The following is a 22901-nucleotide window of genomic DNA, read 5'->3' as shown; positions in this document are numbered from 1 at the left end:
TTTTCACGTCTTAAGAACCGATTCCCACCCAATATTATTAGGAGTAACAAAAAAGGTGTGTAAATTGTAGCGTTTGAGCTGTACGTTTTGATGCTGGAGGGAATGAGTTAAAGCTTTAGCTAGTGTGGGAAAGTTTTGTATTGCGTGTCGCTCTTCTGTTGCTCTGCATTAATACAGCAGGCATTGCTTATGTGAAACAAAAGGCTTTTAATTATTGTTGGGTTTCTTCTCGTCTATATAGAGAGATTGCTCATAAAAACATCAGTTGAATTTTTAATTAGGAAAAACCTTCATAGAAAGTCCGTACAGCAATAATAAGCTCATTTAATTCTTTTAAAGGAGTCGAAAGGGATGGGTGGAAGGGAAAATTCTTCAAAGATCAGAATTTTCTTTTTGTTTAAAGAAAGTAATTAGATTTTTTTTTTCCATGAAGCACTTCTGACTATATTTTTTTAACTCTTCCACAGAATCTTTTTATACTTGCTTAAAATCCCCAAACTTTTCTTTTTCAGAATTTTGACCCCAACCAGTAGTTTCCAAGATATTTGGACCCTCTATAACTTCCTCATAAGCAACGAGGTATGAAGTTTTCTTTAAATAAAAAACTGTAATAGCTGTAGTAGCTGACAAAAACCATTAAAGTAGTTATAAGGTATCTCATCATTATTTTTCCACTAAGCTAGAATTTTGAAGATTGCTCTTACTTATTAGATTTTATTTATTAAATAACATATTTTTAGTTGGCACCTACCAAAAGTTATTCAAATTTTTACCACTACTTGAGCTGCTTGTGTGATTTTTTTTTTTTTTTCTGAGCGCTCATTTGTTGTGACTCGCTGTCGAGAGTAAAAAACCCTTGAAGCTGAAGTCACCGAAACATCCCTGACCCAGAGAGCGAGTACATTGCGTGAGGTAGCTCCTATGGAAAATACTGACTATATTGATGGAATTCATGCAACTTAGAACTTCATTTGCTATAGAACTATTGGGTAAATTAAGAGGGGAAGAAGAATTATTTAAAGTCTTCTAGATTTGTGCAGAAGTTGTTAGAAAATGGAGCTGGAGCGATATCTATCGCTCCCATTATGTACAATCCTGATTATTAATTTATAATACTTGATTTTATAATAGATAGCAGGACTTTTTTCTGTACTGTCTCAACTCAAGAGCCTGTTAGGTAATACATTAACCAGATCTGTTTTACCAGCTGTATAATTTTAATCAATATGTGATAAATGGTAAATTACTATGTTAATTCTTTGTTCTTTGTTTTAGATAAATAACAGTATAAAATTTACTGCTGAGGAGCTTTATGAGTGTGTTTCACAAGAGAGATATCGGTAAGCCAATTACTGACCACATCGGACGGGTTTTGAAACAGCATTTTAGCATGTACTGTATTAACCAAAGTACTGTAAAAGAAATCATTTGGATAAATAAAAAATCACCATTGTAGGAGGGGCGTAGGGAAGATTAGTGGGGATGTTTTGTTGTCATCCCCCCCCATTACAGCAGAGTGGGAGAGGACAGAAATTAAATTAGAGATGAACCATTAGCATTTACATAGTGATTTTTCGGCTGTTTGAGGTGAGATGCCGGTTTCTCTTTCCTCTGCCAGTTTTGGATTGCAAGGGACGTTAGAGTATGAGGTTGCCTTTAAATGAATTTGGTTGTAACTGAAACTCTGGTTTGGTGAGGTACTTCTTGTAACAGAGCTCGTTATTATGAGAAATTTGCTTAAATCAGCAGAGGAACAAAACCCCTGCGATTCTCAAGGCAATTCAAGTGATTGAACTATACCATGAAAGCTGGGCCTATCCGCAGTGGCTGCGCTACTTTGTGGCCATCATTATTAAAGTCATAAATCAAGCCATTGTATGCTCCTAAGCAATTTGTGACTACGCTTAGAAAAAAAGGAGAAAGAAATGTAAGATTCCAAGTACTTGTTTCCATTTTAGGATGCTTTTTTTACACTTCAGTCACAGGAAAATAGATGTTCTGTTGTACAGCTGAATTAAAGGCCTTGAAAACATTCATCTAAAATTGAGTGTCGTGCAAGCCTTACAGTTCTTTATGGTAAAGTTTCTGGCTCCTAAAAGGTTTCTTTCTGAATTTGTGTAATTGAGGGCTTGTAAATCCAGGTTCTGTGAAGTTTTTAAAATGCCATAATGTGGTGGGGTTTTTTTTAATAAATCTTAAGTGGATAATAAAAGGTAAATATTTTCTTTGATGTTGCTGTTATATGGGTATGAATTAGCTGTAAATGGTTCTGTCAGCCATATAAAAGGCTTGCAGATTATTTTAATCCAAGTAGTCAAGTTATTCTAAAATGCTTTCCTTTCTCTGGATTGATACTGATTTTGTAAATCTCTGGTGAATTTGAAAGCGCAAGTTGTTTCGGTCAGGGGGAAAAGTTACTGCAGGGAGGGAGCGATTCAGTCTATGTATCGGCAGAGAAAAGGAGTTTAGAAGCTTGACTGGCTTGGATTGGTGACCAGCACTTTGGTAGTTCTCACTTTTCCAAACGTGTGGACATCTCCACTGTTGTCTGTATAAAATCTGCAGCGTCCATACGGCCATCGACTTGTGCTGAGGGTAGCCAGGGAACGGCAGTTTGATGTTTAAACGGTGTCCCTGGGTCCATACATTATCAAATGGCCCGAAAACTTGGAGCACAGTTGTGAATTCTGCGTGCCACGGTGGATTTCGTGGTCAAAACCACATTCTCAGCAGAACTTTCATTTTCTGGATGAGTGGTTCAGGGTGAGGGTGACATTTTTGTTATGTGTAAGTGATGTCCTTTGAAAACATACAGAGCAAGCGAAGCAAAGTTTAAGATCTGTTGCTATAAATTCAATCCACAGATTTTCAAAGGACTTCTTACGTCTGATTCTTGGTCTCGGTTATTGCAGCAGCGAAGCTATTTGGTGTTACAGAAGTGAAATAAAATACGACTCCACCTAATAAAGCAGAGGTGCTAAATGAGGCTCTAAAAGCACTCCATTAGCAGGAGATGTTCCAAAGGCACAGAAAGGAGACCGCGTTAAGGCAGGCCGAGCTACTTGTGCTTTGGCAGAAACATGCTGAACAGAGTGTTTCCCCTTGCTTCAGTTACCAGCCAACGTGTTTCTTTCAACCTGGCCTCCAAATTCTTTGGGAGGTAAATTCCCCTCTTCAATATTTGTACTCCGGCTGTTCCTTTTTCAGGATACACCAAAGATGCTCTTGTCTCAAAAGGTTGATCTACGGTGTCCCTCTGGAGAAGGAAAGGGACTACTTGAAGCCAGATAGCCAAAGCTGCACGGGCAGTTCTCGCTGCTCTCAGACCTCTCGGTGGTACTGTCGGCTTTGGTGTCACAGGAGTGTTTAGAAGGTGCCAGCCAAGGATGAGGGTCCAGATCTTTAGGATGTAAATGGAACAAAAAGACTGACCTTGCCCCCGAGATCCGCTGTAACAATTTTTTGCATCTTCAGCAAAGTCACACAACAAGTTTTTCCATCAGAAACTTATGTGATTTTTTTTTTTTTTCCCTGAACTTGCCCACTAATTGCCTGTTAGATTCCAGTTTTCCTCCCGTAGATGTGAGTCCCGTTGACCTAAGACCTCTCCCTTTCTGGTGTGGGTTTGGGGTTCCCCCCCCCAGTGCTTCCACACTTCCCCTGTCCTTACTTTGGTAGAGACTGGGCAGAGCCCTGCGACAGGACAAAAAATACCGACTGTACTGCGTGAGATCTGTCAGAGTTAACGTGGCTGGGGGGGACAGGGCCGTAGATCCCAGAGATGGGATCACACAAAGGTGGTGACGACAGTACAGATTCCTCAGACCTGATGAAGCGGGCTTGGGAAAACCGTAGCCTGGTGAATCTTTCTGCATTGGAAGGAGGGGTTTTTACCCTTCTGAATAGTGGGAACATGCCGCAGTCCTGAGCGGCTTCAGCAGAAGAATTGGGCAGGTTAAAGGAGATTTAGTTAAAGGCCTCGTTTCTTCCGCCCTTCCCTCCCGTTCAGGTGTGCGCTGCGGGCAGTAGGGTTGCCGGACTGCAAGAAGAGTTTCAGGCAGGTCACTAGTTTTTATGGCAAGCAACTAATGTGAAGATGTAAAATTACTGACTTAGTACTATCTAAGGCTTTTGAATTTTCACTGTCAAGCAGTGAACAGTTTGTATCATTTAATAAATGACAATTTGATGTAAAGGGTAAGTGGTAGAAAGAATTATTCAGACTTTGTTTTGCTAAACCTATGATCTTGTCTGAACTAAGAAAATACATTGTTTGGAGGTCTGGCTGTCCAAGTAGATAGCTGGAAAGCTCTGTGTGACTTTCACACTGCTCTTTTGCCTGTTCCACCTGGTGCATCTCCTTCGCAGCAAACCGCCCTCGGGAGGGCACTCCTCAGCCCTTTCCTGTTCCCCAGTGCCCCGCCGCGTCCCCTTCCGCCAGCCTGGCAGAGCCGCGTGTCCCACACCCGCACGCGTTTCCGTGGAAGTTACGCGCAATCCAGTATCCACCGTTGTGGTTTTGAGGGTGCAGAAACAAGCTCTTGTGACGCGTTCAATGTTATCTCTGCTTACTGTAGTAACTACGTTTGAATTAGCTGATTGCACTGGTCTTGGGTGTAAAAGTCTGCGTGTAGTATTGTACCATTTACCATTTTAACTGTTACCTGGTGGCCCCTAGAAGAACGCAGGGAAAATTTTAATTGAGATGAGGACAATGAAACATTCTTGTCTCAGCCGAGATGGTTCTTTGCGCTAGTTTTTAAGAGCTCTTCTGGAAAACTGCCGAGGCACTCGCTGCTGGGGGGTTACAACTCCTTCTGCCGAGGCGTCCCGGTGGTCGCTGTCGTGCTGTACGTGGGCTCAACCAATAGCCCGAGTAAGTACTGTGTGTGCTTACTACTGGCTGCCCAGCACCGCCTCGCTCACCGGTGTCGAAACTGAGTCCAGGCGCAGTTTGTAGCTGATGAATGGCGCTCGATGGACATTCTTCGGTGCCAGCGCTGTAGGTTATTGCTGGAGAAATGCTATACGTTTAGACTGCGCTTTGTCATAGAATCCATCTCCTGATCGGCCAAGTTTGTTACTTGTGAGAGCAAAAAGGACTGGGCAAGTATAGTGTGTATCCTTTTAAAAACATCCCTTAGTTTGAATTGTATTTAAAAATGTATACATACATTAAAAGAAGTTGATAAGTGAAAAAAACCCCACAAACCCCTAACAAATCTAGCTGGTGTGTATATTTGTGCATCAGTACAGGCCTAAGGAAAACGCCATGTGTAAATGTGTGCTCAGTGTAGTAAAAAGAAATTATTTCAGAGGCTGGTCTGGTAGCCATCAAGTTGTGCTTGTGTGACTCAACCTTGCTTTTTTTTTTCCTCTTTTTTTACTTTTTTCTTTTTTTTTTTTTTTTGAGGAGCACCTTTTAAATAGTCTTTTGAGAAAGTATCTTTTGGAAAACCAAAGTTACAGAATGTTTTCTGTGTAATCAGGTTTAGATTCCTCTTTTGAAACAAAAGTCTAAATAATACATCAGTGGAGTCAAGCGATTTATTTTGTGTGTGAATACATTGTGTAAATATATGAAAGGCGGTTTGAGTGCAACCTTTCAAAATGCCCATTCTGTCAAGAAAGCTGATACAGATGACCTTCCAACGCTGATTATTTTTTAAAACTCCTTTTACGTAATACAATGAAAAGCAAAAAGCAGCTCTGCCTTTCTGCTGAGTTGCGGGTTGGCTGTTTTAAGGTGTTTGTATAAAATCCTTGAGTTTAGCAGCTTTAGAGCAGAAGTCACTGCTGCTTCTTGGGTTTGATGGAAATTGCCTTTTGGATTATACACATCTGCATAGTTTGTCTTCTGCCATATCTCTTTTTAGTTCAAAATCCTATTAAATTGTAGTTTGAGGCAAAGCAACTGCTTTCAAGCTTTGTAGCCACTTTCTGAGTAGGAAAGCAGCAAACAATTCCTAGCAGGTGCTGCTCCTCGGAGGTTACGTTTGGTTGCAAATACCAGAAACGGCCCAGGGGAGAATGCGTCGCTATTCTGTCAGGTTCTCAGGTGCTGTTGCGAGGGCGTGGGGATCCTCAGCAGAGCAGGTGAAGGGGAATCTCTACAGCTCTTCCACGTCGTGCTTATACAAGCAAGAACATAAACATCTCTGATTGTTTAAAATAACAATTCTTATGTATGCACAAGGTCAGTTTTTAAACTCTTGGACTTCAGCTGCCTTCTCTGTGGTTGATTTTTTTTCTCTCACCAAGTGCAATAGCAAATGTGCTTGCAAAGTATAGAAATGAGGTTAATTTTTTTTCTTGCTGCTTACCATTTTACCATTGAATTCCAAGTTCACATAGAAAAACAAGAGCAGGTATTTCGGCAATTTTTCATGTGTTTGGTTCGAACCAGAGTGGCTGCTATTTAAAATGCAACAGCGCTTGCCAGCCCACCATATGGTCCAAACAAGGAATTGCTGTGGTTGTTGTAAAGGCACGCTTGGGGGTGTGTTGTTCCCAAAAAAATGTTTCTTAGAGTATTTATTTTCTCAGTGCAGGTGTCCAATATTGAATATGTGACCACAAGGCCCTTTGGGAGCAGCTAATTTAAACAATATTTAACTTGTAGGAGCACAGGCTTGTAAGATGTTGTCTCTGACTGGTGATGCTCCACAGATGATCGGAGAAATTCCAGATGTGGGGCAGGTGTGGGAGGAACAGGACTAGCTGCAAACCCAACTCGGATTATTCCAGAAGCCCCAAATCAGATTCTGACCATGGACAGAACTTGTTTCTATCTGCAACACATAAACCTATAGGCAATGCGTAGTTGACTTTCAGCTTGAACACGTTCAGTAAAAACTAGGAATATTTTTTTATCAGTTGAAGGCTCAGTTTTGGGTTAAGACTGAACTCGTGTCTGCTGGGTGGCTCTCGGATTGTTCCTTATGCAGGGTGTCGTCGTGGGATACAGCTGGGAACAGGCAGTGCTTCGCCAGCTCTGTAATAAACCTCATCTTGCCCTGTAAAGATTAAAAACACGCCTGGATTGCCAGAGGTACCAAGTATCCTCTGCTTTTGGCAGAGCTAAGGCGTGGGATTAGAAATCCTTGGAGTTGTGTTTTAAAGGAACATGCTGAAGGATTCCTGTCTGCGTCCCGATAACGGTTGCTATCTTCTCTTCCCTAGGGAGAGGCTGGAAGTCGGATGCTGCCAGCTGGCCCAGCTGGAACACACGGTTAAGCAGTGTCATGCCTCGGTTCAGATGGAAGCCAAGAACAGGGGCTGGCTGTGATGCCTGGGTCAAGGTCTGGGGCTGCAGCGCTTGCGGCTCTGATTTCCTTGTCCAACCAAAGCCCAACGCCTCTGGGGGTGTGCAGGAAATACTCAAGGAGCCAAAAAATCCACCGCCTTTTTCTTGATGGTGCTGTTCTGCATTTGAGTTGAAGGAAAAAAAAACCCAACCCACTAGTTACATATGTACATTAAATCTCAGAATTTCTGCTGAGAAGCACAAGGTGATAGAATTCTCTCTCAAGTGAGGGGCTCTGGATTGCTGCAGAGGGTTTGGCAACCAGATGTGCTGGGCTGCTGCTGCTGCGAATTCCCTCAGCTTGTGTTAGGAGCTGGGTTGGGAACTGGCCGTGTGGGAGAACCTGGGGAAGACCTTTATTTTGCTGGACTTGAGATGTGACAAGCGAGGAAGAAGAACGTGTTGGGATACTGGGGCTCTGAAAGGAAAGCAGCTGAACACAAAGCCAAGCGCCTGTGATGGTTCCTACCCCCATGGATGTGAAGGACTGAAATGCAGGTGTGATGTATGTATCCTATGTAGTGTGCTATATAAGGCTTTGGAGAGGATCTAGAATGGGGAAAGGAATGGATTGATGCTTGTTTTTAAAAAAACAAACCAACCCACCCCCCCCCCCACCCTCATGCAGGTGTGTTATCCTGGACCTCTTAGTGCTTCTGTCAAAATACCTGATGTGACTGTGTTTGCTGAAACCTCTCTGCCCTGTTGACAGCAGTGAAACCAGTAACGATGTCTGTGTGCGTAACAGAAAACTGTTTCCCTTTTACCACAGTGGGTATTGTCAATTGATACCCCCTTCATCTTCATCCAGCAGGAACCTCCTCGCCCTTCTCTTGCCCCCCTGCTCTTGCTGGGGTTGGTCTCTGTGGCTCCTCTCTGCTCTCCCGGTGCCATCTCTGTCTGACTGTATTCTTTGTTGCTTCCCACAACTGCTTGAAGTGGATGAAACTTTCCAAAAGCCATTTTTGATGCTACTGTGGCCTTTCGAGCTACCTCTTTTATGTATGTATTTGTACAGAGATGAGATCACTGACAGAGTTCTCCCAGTGTTTATTTTGATATCAACTTTTGGATGTATTTGTAAAATCTTCATTGTAAAAATCTAATTTATTGTTACAGTAAACAGCAGTTGATTCTATGGGGCAGTGTCTCTGATCACCTCGGGGCTCACTTTGCCCAGTTACTGTGGATGGAAGTTGAATGCAGTTCTTGCCCTGGACAGTGGAAAGTCAGAGGGGAGGGGTGGTGGAGTTAAAGGGAGTTTTGCTCCTGCAGTAAGGGCCACTTCCATCCCTGTGGGAGAAGTAACTGGAGGGAGCTGGGACAGCTGAAGCACCTGCTGTGTCTGTGGTAGCTCACTTGCACTTTAAGTACACAGTGGGGAAGACAGCTGACACCTATTGTTTCCCAGTGACATCCCCCAGCTGTACAGCTGGCAATAATCACTCCCTTCCTTTGGTCTGGTGTAGAGATGGAGTAGTGTGCTCCTGCCCCCTCTCTGTGGTCCATTATGAGTGTCCTGCATCAAAGCAGTAAATGAGGATTGTGCTGGGGGCAGAAATTAGTGCCATGGCTGGTGGCTTCATTTCCTGCAGCTCCCTCATTAGTGCTGAGGACCTCAGCTGACTCTGCTGTGAGAAACAGCACCAGCCATTTCTTTTCACCACTATGTTACAGGCTTTTTCTTCAGCTTCACTTGGCCCCTTTCTCATCTCACCTCTGGAGCAGCACACAGGAGCATTTAGTAAACTGCTCCCAAGCAGCCTGGAAGGAGGGGAGTCTCCTCAAGGCAACAGCTCTGAGACCTTCACCCTTCCTGTTTCTACTCAGCCTCTACTCTACCTGTCCTAACCCCTCCTGACCTCCCCTGTCTGGTCTATGTTGTAGGGTGCCTTGTTAAAGAAAAGGACACGTGGACACATCGCAGCCAGCCTGTGGTGCAAGGATTTCCAGAAGGTACCTTTAATGTGTTTGCAGCAGCAGCAAGCAGTCAGTGCTAGTTTTGGCACCAGGAGTTAGTTAGATGTGCAGCACTACACATTAGACACCAAGTCATCCTAACCAACATTTTATCTGGGTGAATAGAGAAAGTGAACATAGTACTATGAGCACATATGAAATCAAATTATGTGTGTTCTATCACACTTTCAGCTTGTAATATTAGAAAAATAAGACTAACCAGATGAGTATTTTCATTGCCAAGAGTTTAAACCCACGAGAAAATCCCCACAGGTAAGTGTGTTGTACAAAGGTTAGTTCACCCACAGTAACAAAACAGCCGTACAGAAAGCACCCTCTGCTTTTTCCTCAGAATATTAGAAGCCAAAAATCATGTTTCCATCCTAGAAAGTCACAGCTATGTTATGTTCAGAAACTCCATTCCGTGCTAAGGAAGGTGCTGCATACCGGACTACGTTACTATACTGTAGCAGAGGCAAAAGCGCAGCAGCTCAGGTCCAGCAGTCCATCAGTTCTCAGTCTCAACCACCTCCAAGGTTGTCTCTTTGCTTCAATAACCATTCATCTGCCATTTTCATGTCAACAGATAAAATACTCTGCTGAGTATATAAAAACTGTTATAAAAAGGCAATCATAAAAGTTAAGGTATTGGCAGGCATGTCAGCTTTTTTTAATAAAAAAAATAGCCATTATATCTATTTAAATAAGGCTTCTTGTTACAGATTGTTCCAGTTACTGAAGGAAAACAAGGCCTGATGAAAAAACAATTCCCCCCTAAACTTTATGCTTCCTGTCCCAAGACCACCTCCTCCAAGAAGTCATTTCATGTGCAAAGTGACAAACACCGGGGGAAGCTCCTGAAATGATATGCCCAGTCTCGTTTCTCTTGCATTATTTTCAAAATCTTTAAAAAAAAAAACACCCTAAAACAAAGTTCTAAAATACACAAAAACCCCTTCATCTTGATATTCTTTCCAAAACAAATATGTACAGCACATTAATATGCAATATGCAAAAGCTCTGTGTTGCTGTTGGCAACATCTATGCCCTCCCCAACCCTATTCACATGTGTACCTCTACTAAAACACAATTACATCACTAAGCCTGTTAGTTTGAAAAGGGAATTTAATTCACTTAAAACGTGTAAATTTTTGTGTAGGGGCTCCATTCATTTGACTCTGGATTGTAGACTTCGACCGTGTTCAAGAATTCATTGCCATCAAATCCCCCAACTGCATAAATAGTGTTTGCCACCGTCGTGATGCCAGCGTTGCTCCTCGGAGTAGTCATACTTCCCATCATCTTCCACTCGTTCTTAGCGGGGTCGTACATTTCCATGCAGCTCACCGCATGAGAGCCATCAAAACCTCCACCCACAAAGAGTTTTCCTGTCAAAAGGAAACCGAATGAGTGTTTTCCTGCTAAGCAGTGGCTGCATCACCAAACGCAGTGTCTTTGGGGAGACAAACCAAGCCAAAATGGAGGAACCTGAGGTTTTCCTGCAGAAACCTGTGCCTTACTCAGGGCTGAAGTTACAGTAGGCACCTGCTTGGGCTCTCTCGAGCATTAGAACTGACTGGAAGTTACTGCAGGGTAAGTGCAAAGTCCAAATTCAGACAGATGCAGTTTTGAAGCTGCATGGCAATGTTTTGGAAATTCATTTTGGAAATTTGGGGTGGGAGGAAATGGCCCAAAACAAAACCAAGAGTTTGGGGTTCTTCTGGTTATAGTTCTTAATTAAATTGGAGGCATAGCCAGGCTCTTGCTGTATTGGCTCCTCCCTGAGAAGGAACACAGCTTTATATTCTACTTGCAGCTTAACATGAAAAATTCAACAAGCACAAGAGGTTTCTTCAGCGAGCAGAAGCCTACCGTCATGAACAGCCACTCCAGCTCCCCGTCGAGCCACGTTCATGGGTGCAATCAGGGTCCAAGTGTTGTTCTCCGGGTTGTAACGCTCCACGCTGTTCAGGCAGTTCCACGACTCTGCTCCTCCAATGATGTATAAGTATCCCCCCAGCTCACACACTGCAGACTGATGTCTCCCTGCAACCCAACACCAGGGGTTACACAGGAGCCGTGCGCTAACAGCACGCCACAGCAGCAGAAGTTTAAACCAGTTTTTTGTTTGGATTTAAAATCTCCAGGTTTGCAATCGCCCTTCTCCCCCCTCCCTCCCAAACTACACAGCAAACTTACGGATATTAAGGGGAGCACAACTTGTCCAGGACTTTGTTACGGGATCAAACACATCACAGTTCTTAAGTCCCTTTTGGCCGTAAGGATCTGAACCGCCAACAATGTACAGTTTTCCATTCAGGGCACAGACTCCTGTTCATATAGGAAAGACTAGTAAGTAAGCTAATAAATGACTCAGTCTAAATGAAACCAAGAGTCAGCCAACTGCAGATGTGTTACCTGCATTGCAGCGATTGGTTCTCAGTTCTGGAACAGGAGTCCAGTCATCTATTTCAGGCTCATACATTTCTCCGCAGCTCAAGTCATCTGAGTGACCGTTTGACCCACCCACAACATACAGCTGCCCCTACATGGAAAAAATAAAAATAATATACCTGCTTCACATATAAGTGCCCAACAATCCAAATCATTAACACCTTAGAAGTTGCTTAACTGCAGCTACACATTTACTGCTACCATTTTGTAATGTTTGCCCTGTTTGTCCCACCCACATTTACATCGTGTCACATCCCACCGGCTCACCACCCGCCACCCACCATTAGAACGGCCATCTGGAACCGAGCTCTTGGTGTTCTCATCGGTGCAATGAACGTCCAAGTGTCCTTCTGCGGATCGTAGCATTCCACTGTGCGCAAACACTCCTCTCTGTTGTATCCACCTAAAAGCAAAAGATTAGAGGATATCACATGGCCAAAGAGCAAGTGCTTTGACGTTGAAGAACGCTGACTCTAATCTAGCGTACAGAGTTAAGAGCCACCGTCCCCCCGGACCAAACTGACCAAGATATCAAAAGAATTGTTACTACTTCTTTTACCTGCAGCAATTAGCTTGCCGTTGAGTTCAGCCGTGCCCAGGCCAGACCGAGCATACTGCATCGGAGACATGGGCTTCTCTATGATATCATTTGGTTGAAGCTCAAAGCTCAGACTCTTCAACAGTCGCGGCGTGCTCGTGGGAGAGCTCTGAGGGCTGTTCCGGCCGTGCAGGAATATCACGCACAGCACACCATCCAGAACAGCAAGACACAGGTAGGTGTTACCTGTCGTCAGGAGAAAAGGAGAGACCATCAATATAACAACGTTTTAGGTGAATGCCAGCTGGGGTCTTCTGATGATGCTTCTGCCCTTTTAAGTGTGAAAACTCTTTTTTTTTTTCATGGTTAGTGGTTCCGAGCGTTACTGAAAAATAGGTATTTTAGATGATTAACATAGTGGTCAAAGGACATAAGACAGCAATCTAAAGATGCGCTAGGAGGCGGTCCCCTCGCACGCACACAGCAAACAGCTCTGTGAATTGATCAGACACTGCCCATCTCCTTGGGACTCTCTGGTTAAGTTATACACACCCCGGGATCTGGGACGGCCCTGTCGATAGGGAATGGAGATTTAAGTGATCCCAGTTTGGCCCCAGTTATGCTAAAGACATCCCACAAATTCCTGAGCCAATTACTCGACTTGCATCATCAATAAGAAAAAGCACTTCTCCATTTCTTGTAGATTCTGAAGGAGATCCCCAGGGAGCGAGGGGTGGTAGGTACACAACACCAGAGGCATCTTTTACACAAACCCTCCCCCAGTTACTCACTTGAAGTTCTCTCTGAAGCAATGATTTTCCACTCGTGTTTAGGACTCTGAACAGTAGCATTTGGAGAAAGGCTTCCAGAGGAGCTGCTACTAATCTGCTTGTGATCATTCTCACGTGGTGGCTTCTTCTGCAAAATCAAAAGGCAGCTACAGAAACCTAGCCAGAGACTACACCTCCTTCTACCTTTGCTTCTCTGAGCTAATACATAACTATTCAAGAGAATGGCTTCGTCTACCACCTCCGCAGAGCATCATTTATAGCACACCTAAATTTTCAACAGAACATCTTGCCTACTCGGCAACAGCGGCCAAAACCCACCCTACATCTTATCTTGGTACTCGTTTCATCCTCTGACTGCACCTTTCTGCTGCTGCTGTCTGACTAGAAATGAATTCTAATTCCTAGAAGACTGTACGCATTACCAGCACCATTTTCAAATCCAAGGAAAAACCTACACCCATTTGGAGAGACTTGATCTACAAACTGGAAGCCTCTCTCGCAAGCTCTGCTTCTAGAACTTGAGTTAATTATATAATGCTATTTGGAAGTGAATTAACTATTCTCTTCATTCCCTGAAGACAAATTAATTTCGCCTCAGTTCCTCTCTGTGCTCAGATTAGCTGTTTCTTGGATTTTACTCCCTTGATACTTCCCACTAACCGGAGATTTCTGCTTCCTTTTCTTCTTCAATTAAATTTATACTGTAGCATTATTTTGCTCAATTAAGGAAAAACCCCAAATTTCACATTTCAGCCTACACGGCACGGTTGGTTGGGTTGCTCAGGCTTTTTCTGAATTGTAAGAACCAAACACAACAAGTTAACATTCTGTCTGTTCTCTTCAGCAGCAAGTTTATGACTGCAGTATCAAGTCTGCAATGCTTGCACAGTTCCCTGGAGTCTGATCTCTATGGAAACTGTCATAAGACTTCTGAAATACATCATCTAACTCAGAGATAACCTTATACAGAAGGGTTTGATTGCTATGCCCTGCTCATCGTGAAAACCAATTCACCTGTGGACGGCATTTTTGTTATTTCTGAACCTTCATCCAATTAAGAGCTTATTCTCTTATCCTTAGATTACCTCGACAGTCACAGAAACTACAAACTTGTAATTAAAAAAAAGAAGTTACAATTTTTCCAGAACTGTCATCTATTTTTGCTCATGTTAATTCTCTCAACTGTTTAGAATTTCTGAAGTTGGCAACTCTTATTATCAGAAAGGATTTAAAAAAAAAAAAAAAAAAGTTGAGAACTCTTGGCTTGATTTCTAAAAATGAACTTTCTGAACATTCACCTCTCAACTTTCAAGTATTACAAGGAATAGTACCACAAGGCGGTGAAGTCTGTGAAGGCTTACTAAAAACAATTAAGAAACTGGAAAATGAACTGGCTTTTCATTTTCTTCTCTTTTCACTTCTAAAATCCATGTTCCGGGATGGAGAGTGTTTTACATAAACATTAGCTAAAAATTTCAAGAAGCACACTTTTGTATCAGCACATTCCACTGTTACGAGTTAAAATATTACAATGTATTGGCTTCTAACTCAGTGAATTTAAACAACCTTAACTTGTATAAAGCAATTGATAACTTACATCTACTAGCCCTTGTTTAGTCTTTGTTTCTTAAACACCCTCCACTGCGCTAAATGATGCATTTTTCATGAGTTGAGAATTATTATATCTGGCTAGAAGTAAAAAAAATCGTCTCAAAAAGCACAAGGTGTGTACACAGTCAAAGCATTGGCTGTTTCTAGATCACAAGTTTTCTCCTGCTGCTTTTTTAAATCTCTCTTGCACGTTACTAGTGCAGTTGAACAAAACAAATGGATGCTGGCAGCTGAAGGATTAGCACTTAGGTCTGGAATCTTTTTCCGTGCCAAAATTTAGCCGATGCATAAGCCATTCTCCACTGCAAGCCAAGCAGTCCATGATTCTTTACAGTCTCTCAAATATCTCTACAAAGGCACAGCTGACTTGCTACAGCTGACTGCTCTTCTACCTCTTCTTTCTTCTAACAGCCTAAGATTTATTTTGCAGTCAAACCTAAAGCACTCCGTTTTACAAAGGCTTAGAGTCAGTCTGCTGAAAAACCAGCAGCAGAGACTAAATCATCGCCTCCAGCAGTTTCAAGAAAGATACTTTTCCATCATGTATGTCTCCATTAAAGCTACTGCTGCTTTCTCTGCTACGGTACGCGAGACTTCAGGTATGCTGTAAGCTGCTCCAGTCTATCTGGGGTTACCTCAGACTGTCTGCAATTTGTACCTGCACAAACTGAATGTGGTCATCATCACTGCCATACACCTCAGCCTGTCCATCTAGCAGATTTCCATCAAGCAGCTTGTGATCAGCTGAGTAGTACAGCGTTTGAACCTGCAAAAACAACAACAGAATACCCATGTGGCTACTGTCTCCATTGCTACTTAGCTACAGGCAGATTACAAAAGGCAGTCGCCAGCATACTTCTCGTCATCTCATCTCAATCTAGCAGAATGACAAAACTAAAAGGAAGCAGATGTCATGGTGGCAATCTTCAAACACTGGATGAAGGTTCCTTACTTTCTCAGCTTGAGAGAAATCTTCGTTTTCCAGGGACTTCTACTGTTTTTCCAGCACAAAAACATTAGACAAGCAAGAGGCACATTAATTTGCAGAATTACACAAATTCACAAATCTCATGCAAGCATTTTCGTTATCCCCGCAAACAAGTTTTCTGCTTTGAAAAATACACGTATTTATCTCGATCAAAAAAAGTTCAAGAGAAGCCAACAGTGGACTCCAAGAGAAAGGTACGGGGATGAGGGAAGACAACACAAAAGGTTCTGGAGGAAACCGTTGTCCACAACTAAACATCAGATGCAACTGTTTCAGTGAAATGCATCTGAATTTCAACATGATCAAAGCTTTTAAAATGAGTTATTCCAAAAGGAAATATACACTTGAGAATATATGACAGTATCAACATGTACTTTTGCCTATACAAGTGCTTCTGAAGATCTACTGTGCTCGTAGTAACAAACTGGGAAAATTTTGATGTTTCACGGGTTTTTGTAAAGTCCATTTTCTCCAGCCAATTAAAAATTTAGACTCCCCACTAATTTTTCCATTAAACACTGCCCAGGCTACATCTAGTATTAGTATTCATGAGTAAAGTCATTTAATAACACACAACTTTTAAAAGAATGTATCCTGTAAAGGAGTAAGTAAACACCATTAAATCATCATCATCGTTCTCTGCCCACAGCGGATTTTCTTAGGAGAACTGGGGCAGGACTGCTGCTTCTGTACGTGTCAATACACTTGAGGTTTCTTCTTGGTTCTTCAGCCTTGGTATCCTAGTTTTGTTAATAAACCTATGGGGAGATAAATCAACGGGGAGGAACAACCATTAGAAGCTTTTACCTACTTCGCATTTACAAGCAAAACCTGCAAAGGAAAACATCAAGAATCTATGGCAAGTTTCAGTACCACCTCCCCAATTCTAAAGCAAGATACACGCCACTCTGAGGTTACTATACAGCACAGTGAGCAAAAAAGGAAAGCGGAAGACCAGACTGAACAGTTCATTCAGCTCACCTGAATACCCCCCCAGTTTCTCAGCTTAGGGGTACCTACAGTAAAATTTAAATTCTTTAGGGTCATAGTTAAAAAAGTGAAAGAAAAAAAAATTAAAAGAAAAAGGGATCATCCTTCATATTGACTTTTTTTTAAAAAAAAAAAAAAAAGGAAAAAAGTTTAATCCCATTTTCTTAAAGACTAACCTCTTCCATTAGATCTTCCAGGCTGTCTCCATTCTCCCAGATGCTGCGCTGTACCCAGTTGATTACCTTTGTGTACAATTTGCCGTTGCTGGGTAGGCCAACATTGTCTTCCAGCATTACTTCAAGCTTGAATTAGAAGAGGAAAGGAAGATTTACTCTATAGGTATTACCCTCGTATTTATAGCATGCTGTACTTCACATAGTGAGCATTACTCTCACTTTACCACAGAGCTAGAAAACACCATCTACGAGGAGCTTTCAGCCTGTGCCACTGAAACTAGGAAGCACATTTAAGTACAACTGCAGTTATCTTTTACGCTTAGAAAGGATGCTAGTACGTATTCTATACGGTTAAGGTTCACACTAGTACGAGTACTATACAGAGCCAGCATTTTCACGTTGGTGGTGAGAGTCCGTACACCACTTTTTCCTGCTCCCCTAAAGGAAGCCATGAGAGTTGGTCCTTGGGTTGCTTTTTGGAAATCACGCCCCAGAAGGAAGCCTACAAACTTAAGCTAACCTTTAACCGTGGAAGTTTGAGAAATTCTTCCTGTTCTGAAATCTGTAAAAGATGTTCCTGAATGTAGCCATCGATCTTGTTCAACAAACGTGAGTCTCCCATACAACTTGCAAAGTTTCGGTAAGAGATGCAGCTCTGAACATCCATCTTGGAGAGCAAGTAGTCACCACAAACCTTTTAAGAAAAAGGGCTGCATCTTAGTTTACAAGCAGATAAGATTTTTATATGTCCAAATTATCTATCCCAACATACAGCAACAGCTGTTTTCTAACTGCGGCACGGTCACTGTCTGTTGTCATCCCCCCATGCTAGAGCTGTAAACGAAACATCACCTTCCACAGGAATACGTGTATATTAAAAGCCATGCACATTTAAAAGCTACTCACATATACACTGACCCCATGCTTTTCTGTTGAATGCCTATTCAAAACTGCTTATCTGCAATCAAGTAACAATAAGAATCCCCATTCCCTTGTCAAAGGTATCCTCCCTGTGGCAAGAGTAAGTTCTAAAGTCAAGCTCTACCAAACTTATGTTCAGGAGTGCATGGATTATTCTTTTTTCACATATCGCTGCCGCAGATTTACAAGTCTAATGATGCCCTCAACACATCCAAGCAGAGCACCGCTTCCACGAACCTGATGCAACCAGCTATGGCTCAGAAGCCCTTCTGCTTATACATGTGCACAAACACAAAAATTAACCTGAAAGAACCCTTCAGCACAAAGATAACGCAAGTGGAAGCAATACATACTGATGTCACTCAAATCAATACAATGCTAATGAACATCTAAAGAAGCTCATCCGCTGAGCACTTTTTCCACAGAACAATCATTTTTTGTCTCATTAACACCAAAAAGCATCATGCTGTCAGCCTGAGAAAGCAGAACAGGCTTCTGGAAGAGCCGAGAGCTGTACCTGCTTAACTCTCTCCATCTTCAACTTCTTTGCTGCAGAGTATACATCTTTCACCAGTTCTTTATCAGCTTTTAACCTATTAAAGAAATTTTATCTTGGTTATTTTGATTTTTTAAATTAAAATCTGCTCTCTTTAGTTTCTGCGAAAACTACTTACTGAGCAGTATAGGCATAATTCAACAGAACTTCAACAGCTTCTGGATTGAGATCATCAAATTTAACATGGGAAATTCCATGAGAATCACTATCACTATTGAAGATTTCAAACAGGTAGGGACTGCAGCAAGCTAGCACGGCTCGGTGCGCCAACATCTCATGTCCACATACCTTTATTTAAAACACAAATAAGAATCCCACATACTGGTAAGAATTTTTTTAAAGTACGTTTGTATTATAATAGCATAAAGGCCTACCCAAGTGAATGCCACAGTTCAAATCAATCATTCAAATCAACAGAGTCTCCAATTTATGTCAGCCGAAAAAAACGTTAGCATCGCTTCTCTCAAAGTATATCTGTTGTTTGGGTTTGTTTGGGATTTTTTAACATATGCATTTTTCAGAAAAATCAGATTCTAAATTCTCACACCTCACTATCAACGAGACACACAGTATTACATAGCGTAACAAAAACCCCACCGCATTCAACCATCATACTCAGACAGAAAAAAGTTACCTGGAGACGGACATCACAGAACTGACCACTTTTACGTAAGGCATTTAGTTTGGCAACAGATGACTCGATGAAGTTTTCATCTTCAAACATCAAATATCCATTAGGAATCATTTTGGTGTTGGTCTGGCTGAAAATGGAACATACAACGTATAGACATACAACATTGTGTTTCAATACAGAAGTACTATTAACACATTGTTTGCAAACAAATATTCACAGGGAATTAAAAAAAAAAAATCCATCTCTAAAACAAAAAGCCTAGAAGAGTACTACTGCTGTTGACATGTTGACGACAATCCTTTGCACTGACTAGATTTAGGATTTTCAGAGAGTGAGGCCACAACTTTTAACTTATCCACATCACTTCAGTGGGTACCAACTCCAAAACCACACACTGAACCTGTGCTTTCTCTGTGGGAACAAGTTGGAAAACCACCGGATTACACCAAAACCTTATTCCCCTCTATAAAGATTGGATTTGGTACATTCATCACAATTTTCTGCTCACTGCATGAAATCTGTCATACTGGTCAGCTTTTTTTTTTTTCCTTCAAAAATAAGAACTGAGAATTTAAAGTAACTAGTGAAGTGGGATAGATATAGAAAAATTTTTTTGTCTAATTTTATGAGTAATGACTTAAATGTTTTAGAGTAACTGGAAGTCATGAAAGAACATTAGCACCAACAAAACAGACAGAATTAAACACATTATGAAGAACTACCATGTATTTTAATTCATCACAAAGCTACAACAACTTAAATAACTTCAGGAAACTAACTTCTGAATTTGGAAGCTATTTTATAACTCATTTAATTGAGTCTTTAGTTAATTGATTTTTAGTTAAGCACTTTTAGGAAAAGTCCACTTTCCAAATGGGAAGCTAATTAAAAATACTAAAATATGACCCTGAGCTGACCTAATGAATTTGAAATAATAATTTAATATCATCAAATTTGTAAGTCTGAGTTGCTAACATACGCAAAAGTATACTTTCCTCAACAATTTTAGAGGAAAGAATATGTGGGATACTACTAATGTTATCAGCAACAATTTTTATTTCCATCTGAACTTTAAGAAAATTTTGAACATCAGAGTAAACAAGAAAACCCCCAAAATAGAAAAAGTGGATAGCAAAAATCAGTAATAAAAATAGCAAGCCCCACCTAAAATAACTCTAGTGTTAATTCTTTTATTTTAAATTCACTTACTACTGAAAGCATTCGACCCTAAACTGGCAACAATTATCTTTCTTACAAAGATAATTATCCTTTTGTATACATTTTCATTTGTTGTGTTTTATTAGACAAAAAGACAGCAAGGTTTTAAAGTCACACAATTTCAGCAAAAGTATTAACTATAGTATACACAGCTAACAGGACCCACTTACCTAGCAAATATATTACTGTAAATTTTTAACTGGGAGATCTTAAAATAATCCAATGGTATCACTGTGTTAAAACAGAGTGCTTCGGTTTCAGTATCTTCTGGTAGGGAAGATGTTTGTTGAAATGCAAAAACAGACGTGTCTTTGCAGCTGCAATATGGATTCCAAAACTATCAGGCTTGAAGATGATGTAATAAAGTCCTTAAGAGCTATAGACATGAATTTCTTCTGTGATAATCATGCATCATAATCTGCAATAAAGGAGAAGTTATCACGTAAGGACAATAGACAGTACTACCATGTATTTCAGATGAAACTTTAATAGTGCCTTACAGTCGAATTCCTGACCCAAAGAAACAAGTTTTTCTTCACAAAAAGAAAACAGCTTGAAAAATTCTGTACTGACACCAATGCATTCTCATGCCTAATGAGAGGCCAACCCCCATTGGTTTTTATACCTAGAGACAAGAAACTGGCTAAATTAGTGCTTAGAGAAGAAGCTAGAACAGCGGAGTTCCACTTTTAGAGAATTCCTTACCAACTCTAACCTTCAGCACTTCCTATATCTAGAACATGATTGCTTGCTTACACAAGTAGACAACTCTTAAGTAACAAAACAAAAACGACTACATTTTTAAAAAGAAACAATCCACATGCCTCCTACCTTTTGCTTTTCCTGTACTCATCTACTTATATCCTTCTTCTACTGAATGCCTAAAATGGACTGAAGATGGATTAAGGACATCTCTGAAATGACTGGGCATGTCTCCAGTCCTCGGTACCTCCAAAAAAATTGTAAAGTCAGAAATTGCTATTTCGATGATAACTTTCTTAGATTAAAAAGTCTCTTTGCTACCCCGCGAACAGAATCTGTTATGTTCTGGTCAAATTCTGCACTGACAGTGCAGACTGGGGTAACTTTGCTGAGATCCTGCATCTGAGTGGGCTGTTTATGCTGTGGTTTTTGGGGAGGGGAGAAGGGGAGGAGCAGCAGGGAGGGAACAGGCAATGGACACCTACTCTGGAACTTTCCATGACCCTGATGCCACCTCCAGAAAACACTGAACACTTCATCCACTTGAGTTCCCCACCACAGTTCCAAAACTATATTTGTATCTACCGATTAAATGCCACACTGGGAATCAGGTTTCCTAAAAATACGTGCAGCTCATTTCTCCTCATCAAAAATTAGAAGTCACCTATGTTGTAGGCATGAGAGCCTCATGACCCTACTGCCGGGCCAGCACTGACACAGGGGATCGTTTTGGCAGGAATTGTACCTCCCTTGGTGTCTGAGTAGATCAGCAGCTCAAGCGCGAGGCTGATTCTCCAGAGCGGCAGGGGGCATTATCCCACAACATACCAGCTCCACAGGAGAACCGCTTCCATCCTTAACAGCTTCTTGCAACCCTGAAGACAGAATATTTCAGCCAGCAGATAACTGGGTAGAAAGAATTAACATTAGTTAAATCTCGCTGCTAGAACAGACACAAGCACATACGTATAAAGAAGGAAACAAGTGCTCCAGAGTTGTATTACCTCTGAATGCAGGGAGGGCTATGGGAGCAGTACTCCAGGGGCTACAACTTTCTACAACATACTTTAGTGTCAGCACACTTTGCTAGGAAAAAATGTCCATAGATTAAATTATGTTCTTTTTATAATCCTATAGGCAAGTTATGAAATGGAACCCAAGCTCTATTTAACTAACTATTTGGAAGTCAACGCTCCTTCTCTTGTTGGTACAACTAGTATAACTATGTGGGTTTCTAAAGCACACAAAACAGTGTGTGCTTATCAGTTCTTAAAAACAGATTCGCCTCATCTGAAACATTCTGTTGTCCAAAGATGCAGAGATACTATTTCAACACAAGTGTTGCAATGAATTAACTTAGAAGTTACAAAAAGCTATTAAAGTTATGCTTCATCAAGACCATCCACAAATGTACAACAGAATTATCACTAAGAGACATATGACTTTATAATTTCAGATTTTAAACCTTCCATTTCTGCTGTAGGAATCATCCAGACGTGATGGCTAGACTTACCTAGCCAAGTGCAAACTACAGCAGGCATCTAAAAAAGGAAAATCAAGAGACACACGCTCCGAGTTCCAGGCAGGAGTTGCACTGGGTGATTGGTACAGTGTCAGACCATTTTGGTGAAAAACCTTGGACCAACCCAGTCACCGCTTGCTTGATTCTGAGCAGAAAGTGACACATCACACATCAGATTATCCACCTTGCTCATGCTGTTTTTAAACCAGCTTTTTCTCACCTGCCAGATCTCTCAAAGAAGTGCTGTTGTTAACTGGGTAGAGGTCCGTAATTACCAAAGCAAATTAAATGTATACTGCAACCACAGTTAAGCCAAACAGGCTACTGGTCTGCTTGCACATCACATTACGCATTCCCCTGTTCAATATTCGTTGGGATTGCTGTTAATTACCAGCACTAAGGCTCTGGGGAGATTTCGAGTTACATGACAACTATTCAAACAATTTCAACTAAATTCCAGAATCATCCTCATTCAGTTTACATCTCTGGACATGTTTTCTCATGTTCTGCTGTAACGGAAGAACTTTATTTCAAG

At 41.4% G+C, this 22901-nt stretch overlaps 2 protein-coding genes across 8 annotated transcripts in view; one reads left to right on the top strand and one right to left on the bottom strand.

Moving 5' to 3' along the window:
* SWT1 (SWT1 RNA endoribonuclease homolog) overlaps window positions 1–9187 on the top strand; it is a 39758-nt gene extending 30571 nt beyond the window's left edge. For all 5 annotated transcript variants that reach the window (XM_054833048.1, XM_054833050.1, XM_054833052.1 and 2 more), the window contains 3 exons: window positions 513–579; window positions 1276–1340; window positions 7183–9187. In XM_054833048.1, the coding sequence (XP_054689023.1) occupies window positions 513–579; window positions 1276–1340; window positions 7183–7288 (238 nt within the window). In that variant the 3' untranslated portion in view covers window positions 7289–9187. The remainder of the gene's footprint in view (window positions 1–512; window positions 580–1275; window positions 1341–7182) is intronic.
* Window positions 9188–9252: 65 nt separating this feature from the next.
* Window positions 9253–22901, bottom strand: part of IVNS1ABP (influenza virus NS1A binding protein) — a 19471-nt gene continuing 5822 nt past the window's right edge. For 2 of the 3 annotated variants that reach the window (XM_054833057.1, XM_054833054.1), the window contains exons 2-15: window positions 20313–20560; window positions 18925–19051; window positions 18409–18578; window positions 18252–18327; window positions 17334–17507; window positions 16814–16939; window positions 15318–15425; window positions 13049–13175; window positions 12279–12503; window positions 12001–12122; window positions 11684–11810; window positions 11465–11596; window positions 11138–11311; window positions 9253–10653 (exon numbers count right to left, since the gene is read on the bottom strand). In XM_054833057.1, coding sequence (XP_054689032.1) covers window positions 10400–10653; window positions 11138–11311; window positions 11465–11596; window positions 11684–11810; window positions 12001–12122; window positions 12279–12503; window positions 13049–13175; window positions 15318–15425; window positions 16814–16939; window positions 17334–17507; window positions 18252–18327; window positions 18409–18578; window positions 18925–19035 — 1926 coding nt within the window. In that variant the 5' untranslated portion in view covers window positions 19036–19051; window positions 20313–20560 and the 3' untranslated portion in view covers window positions 9253–10399. Of the gene's footprint in view, window positions 10654–11137; window positions 11312–11464; window positions 11597–11683; window positions 11811–12000; window positions 12123–12278; window positions 12504–13048; window positions 13176–15317; window positions 15426–16813; window positions 16940–17333; window positions 17508–18251; window positions 18328–18408; window positions 18579–18924; window positions 19052–20312; window positions 20561–20973; window positions 21264–22901 lie in introns of those variants that run through there. The other variant, XM_054833055.1, reaches the window with a different exon arrangement.

The sequence above is a fragment of the Grus americana genome, chromosome 8 (genome assembly GCF_028858705.1).
Source record: "Grus americana isolate bGruAme1 chromosome 8, bGruAme1.mat, whole genome shotgun sequence".
Classification (NCBI taxonomy): domain Eukaryota; kingdom Metazoa; phylum Chordata; class Aves; order Gruiformes; family Gruidae; genus Grus; species Grus americana.
Note: the sequence above shows the minus strand (reverse complement) of the source record. Positions and strands in the feature narration are given on the sequence as shown.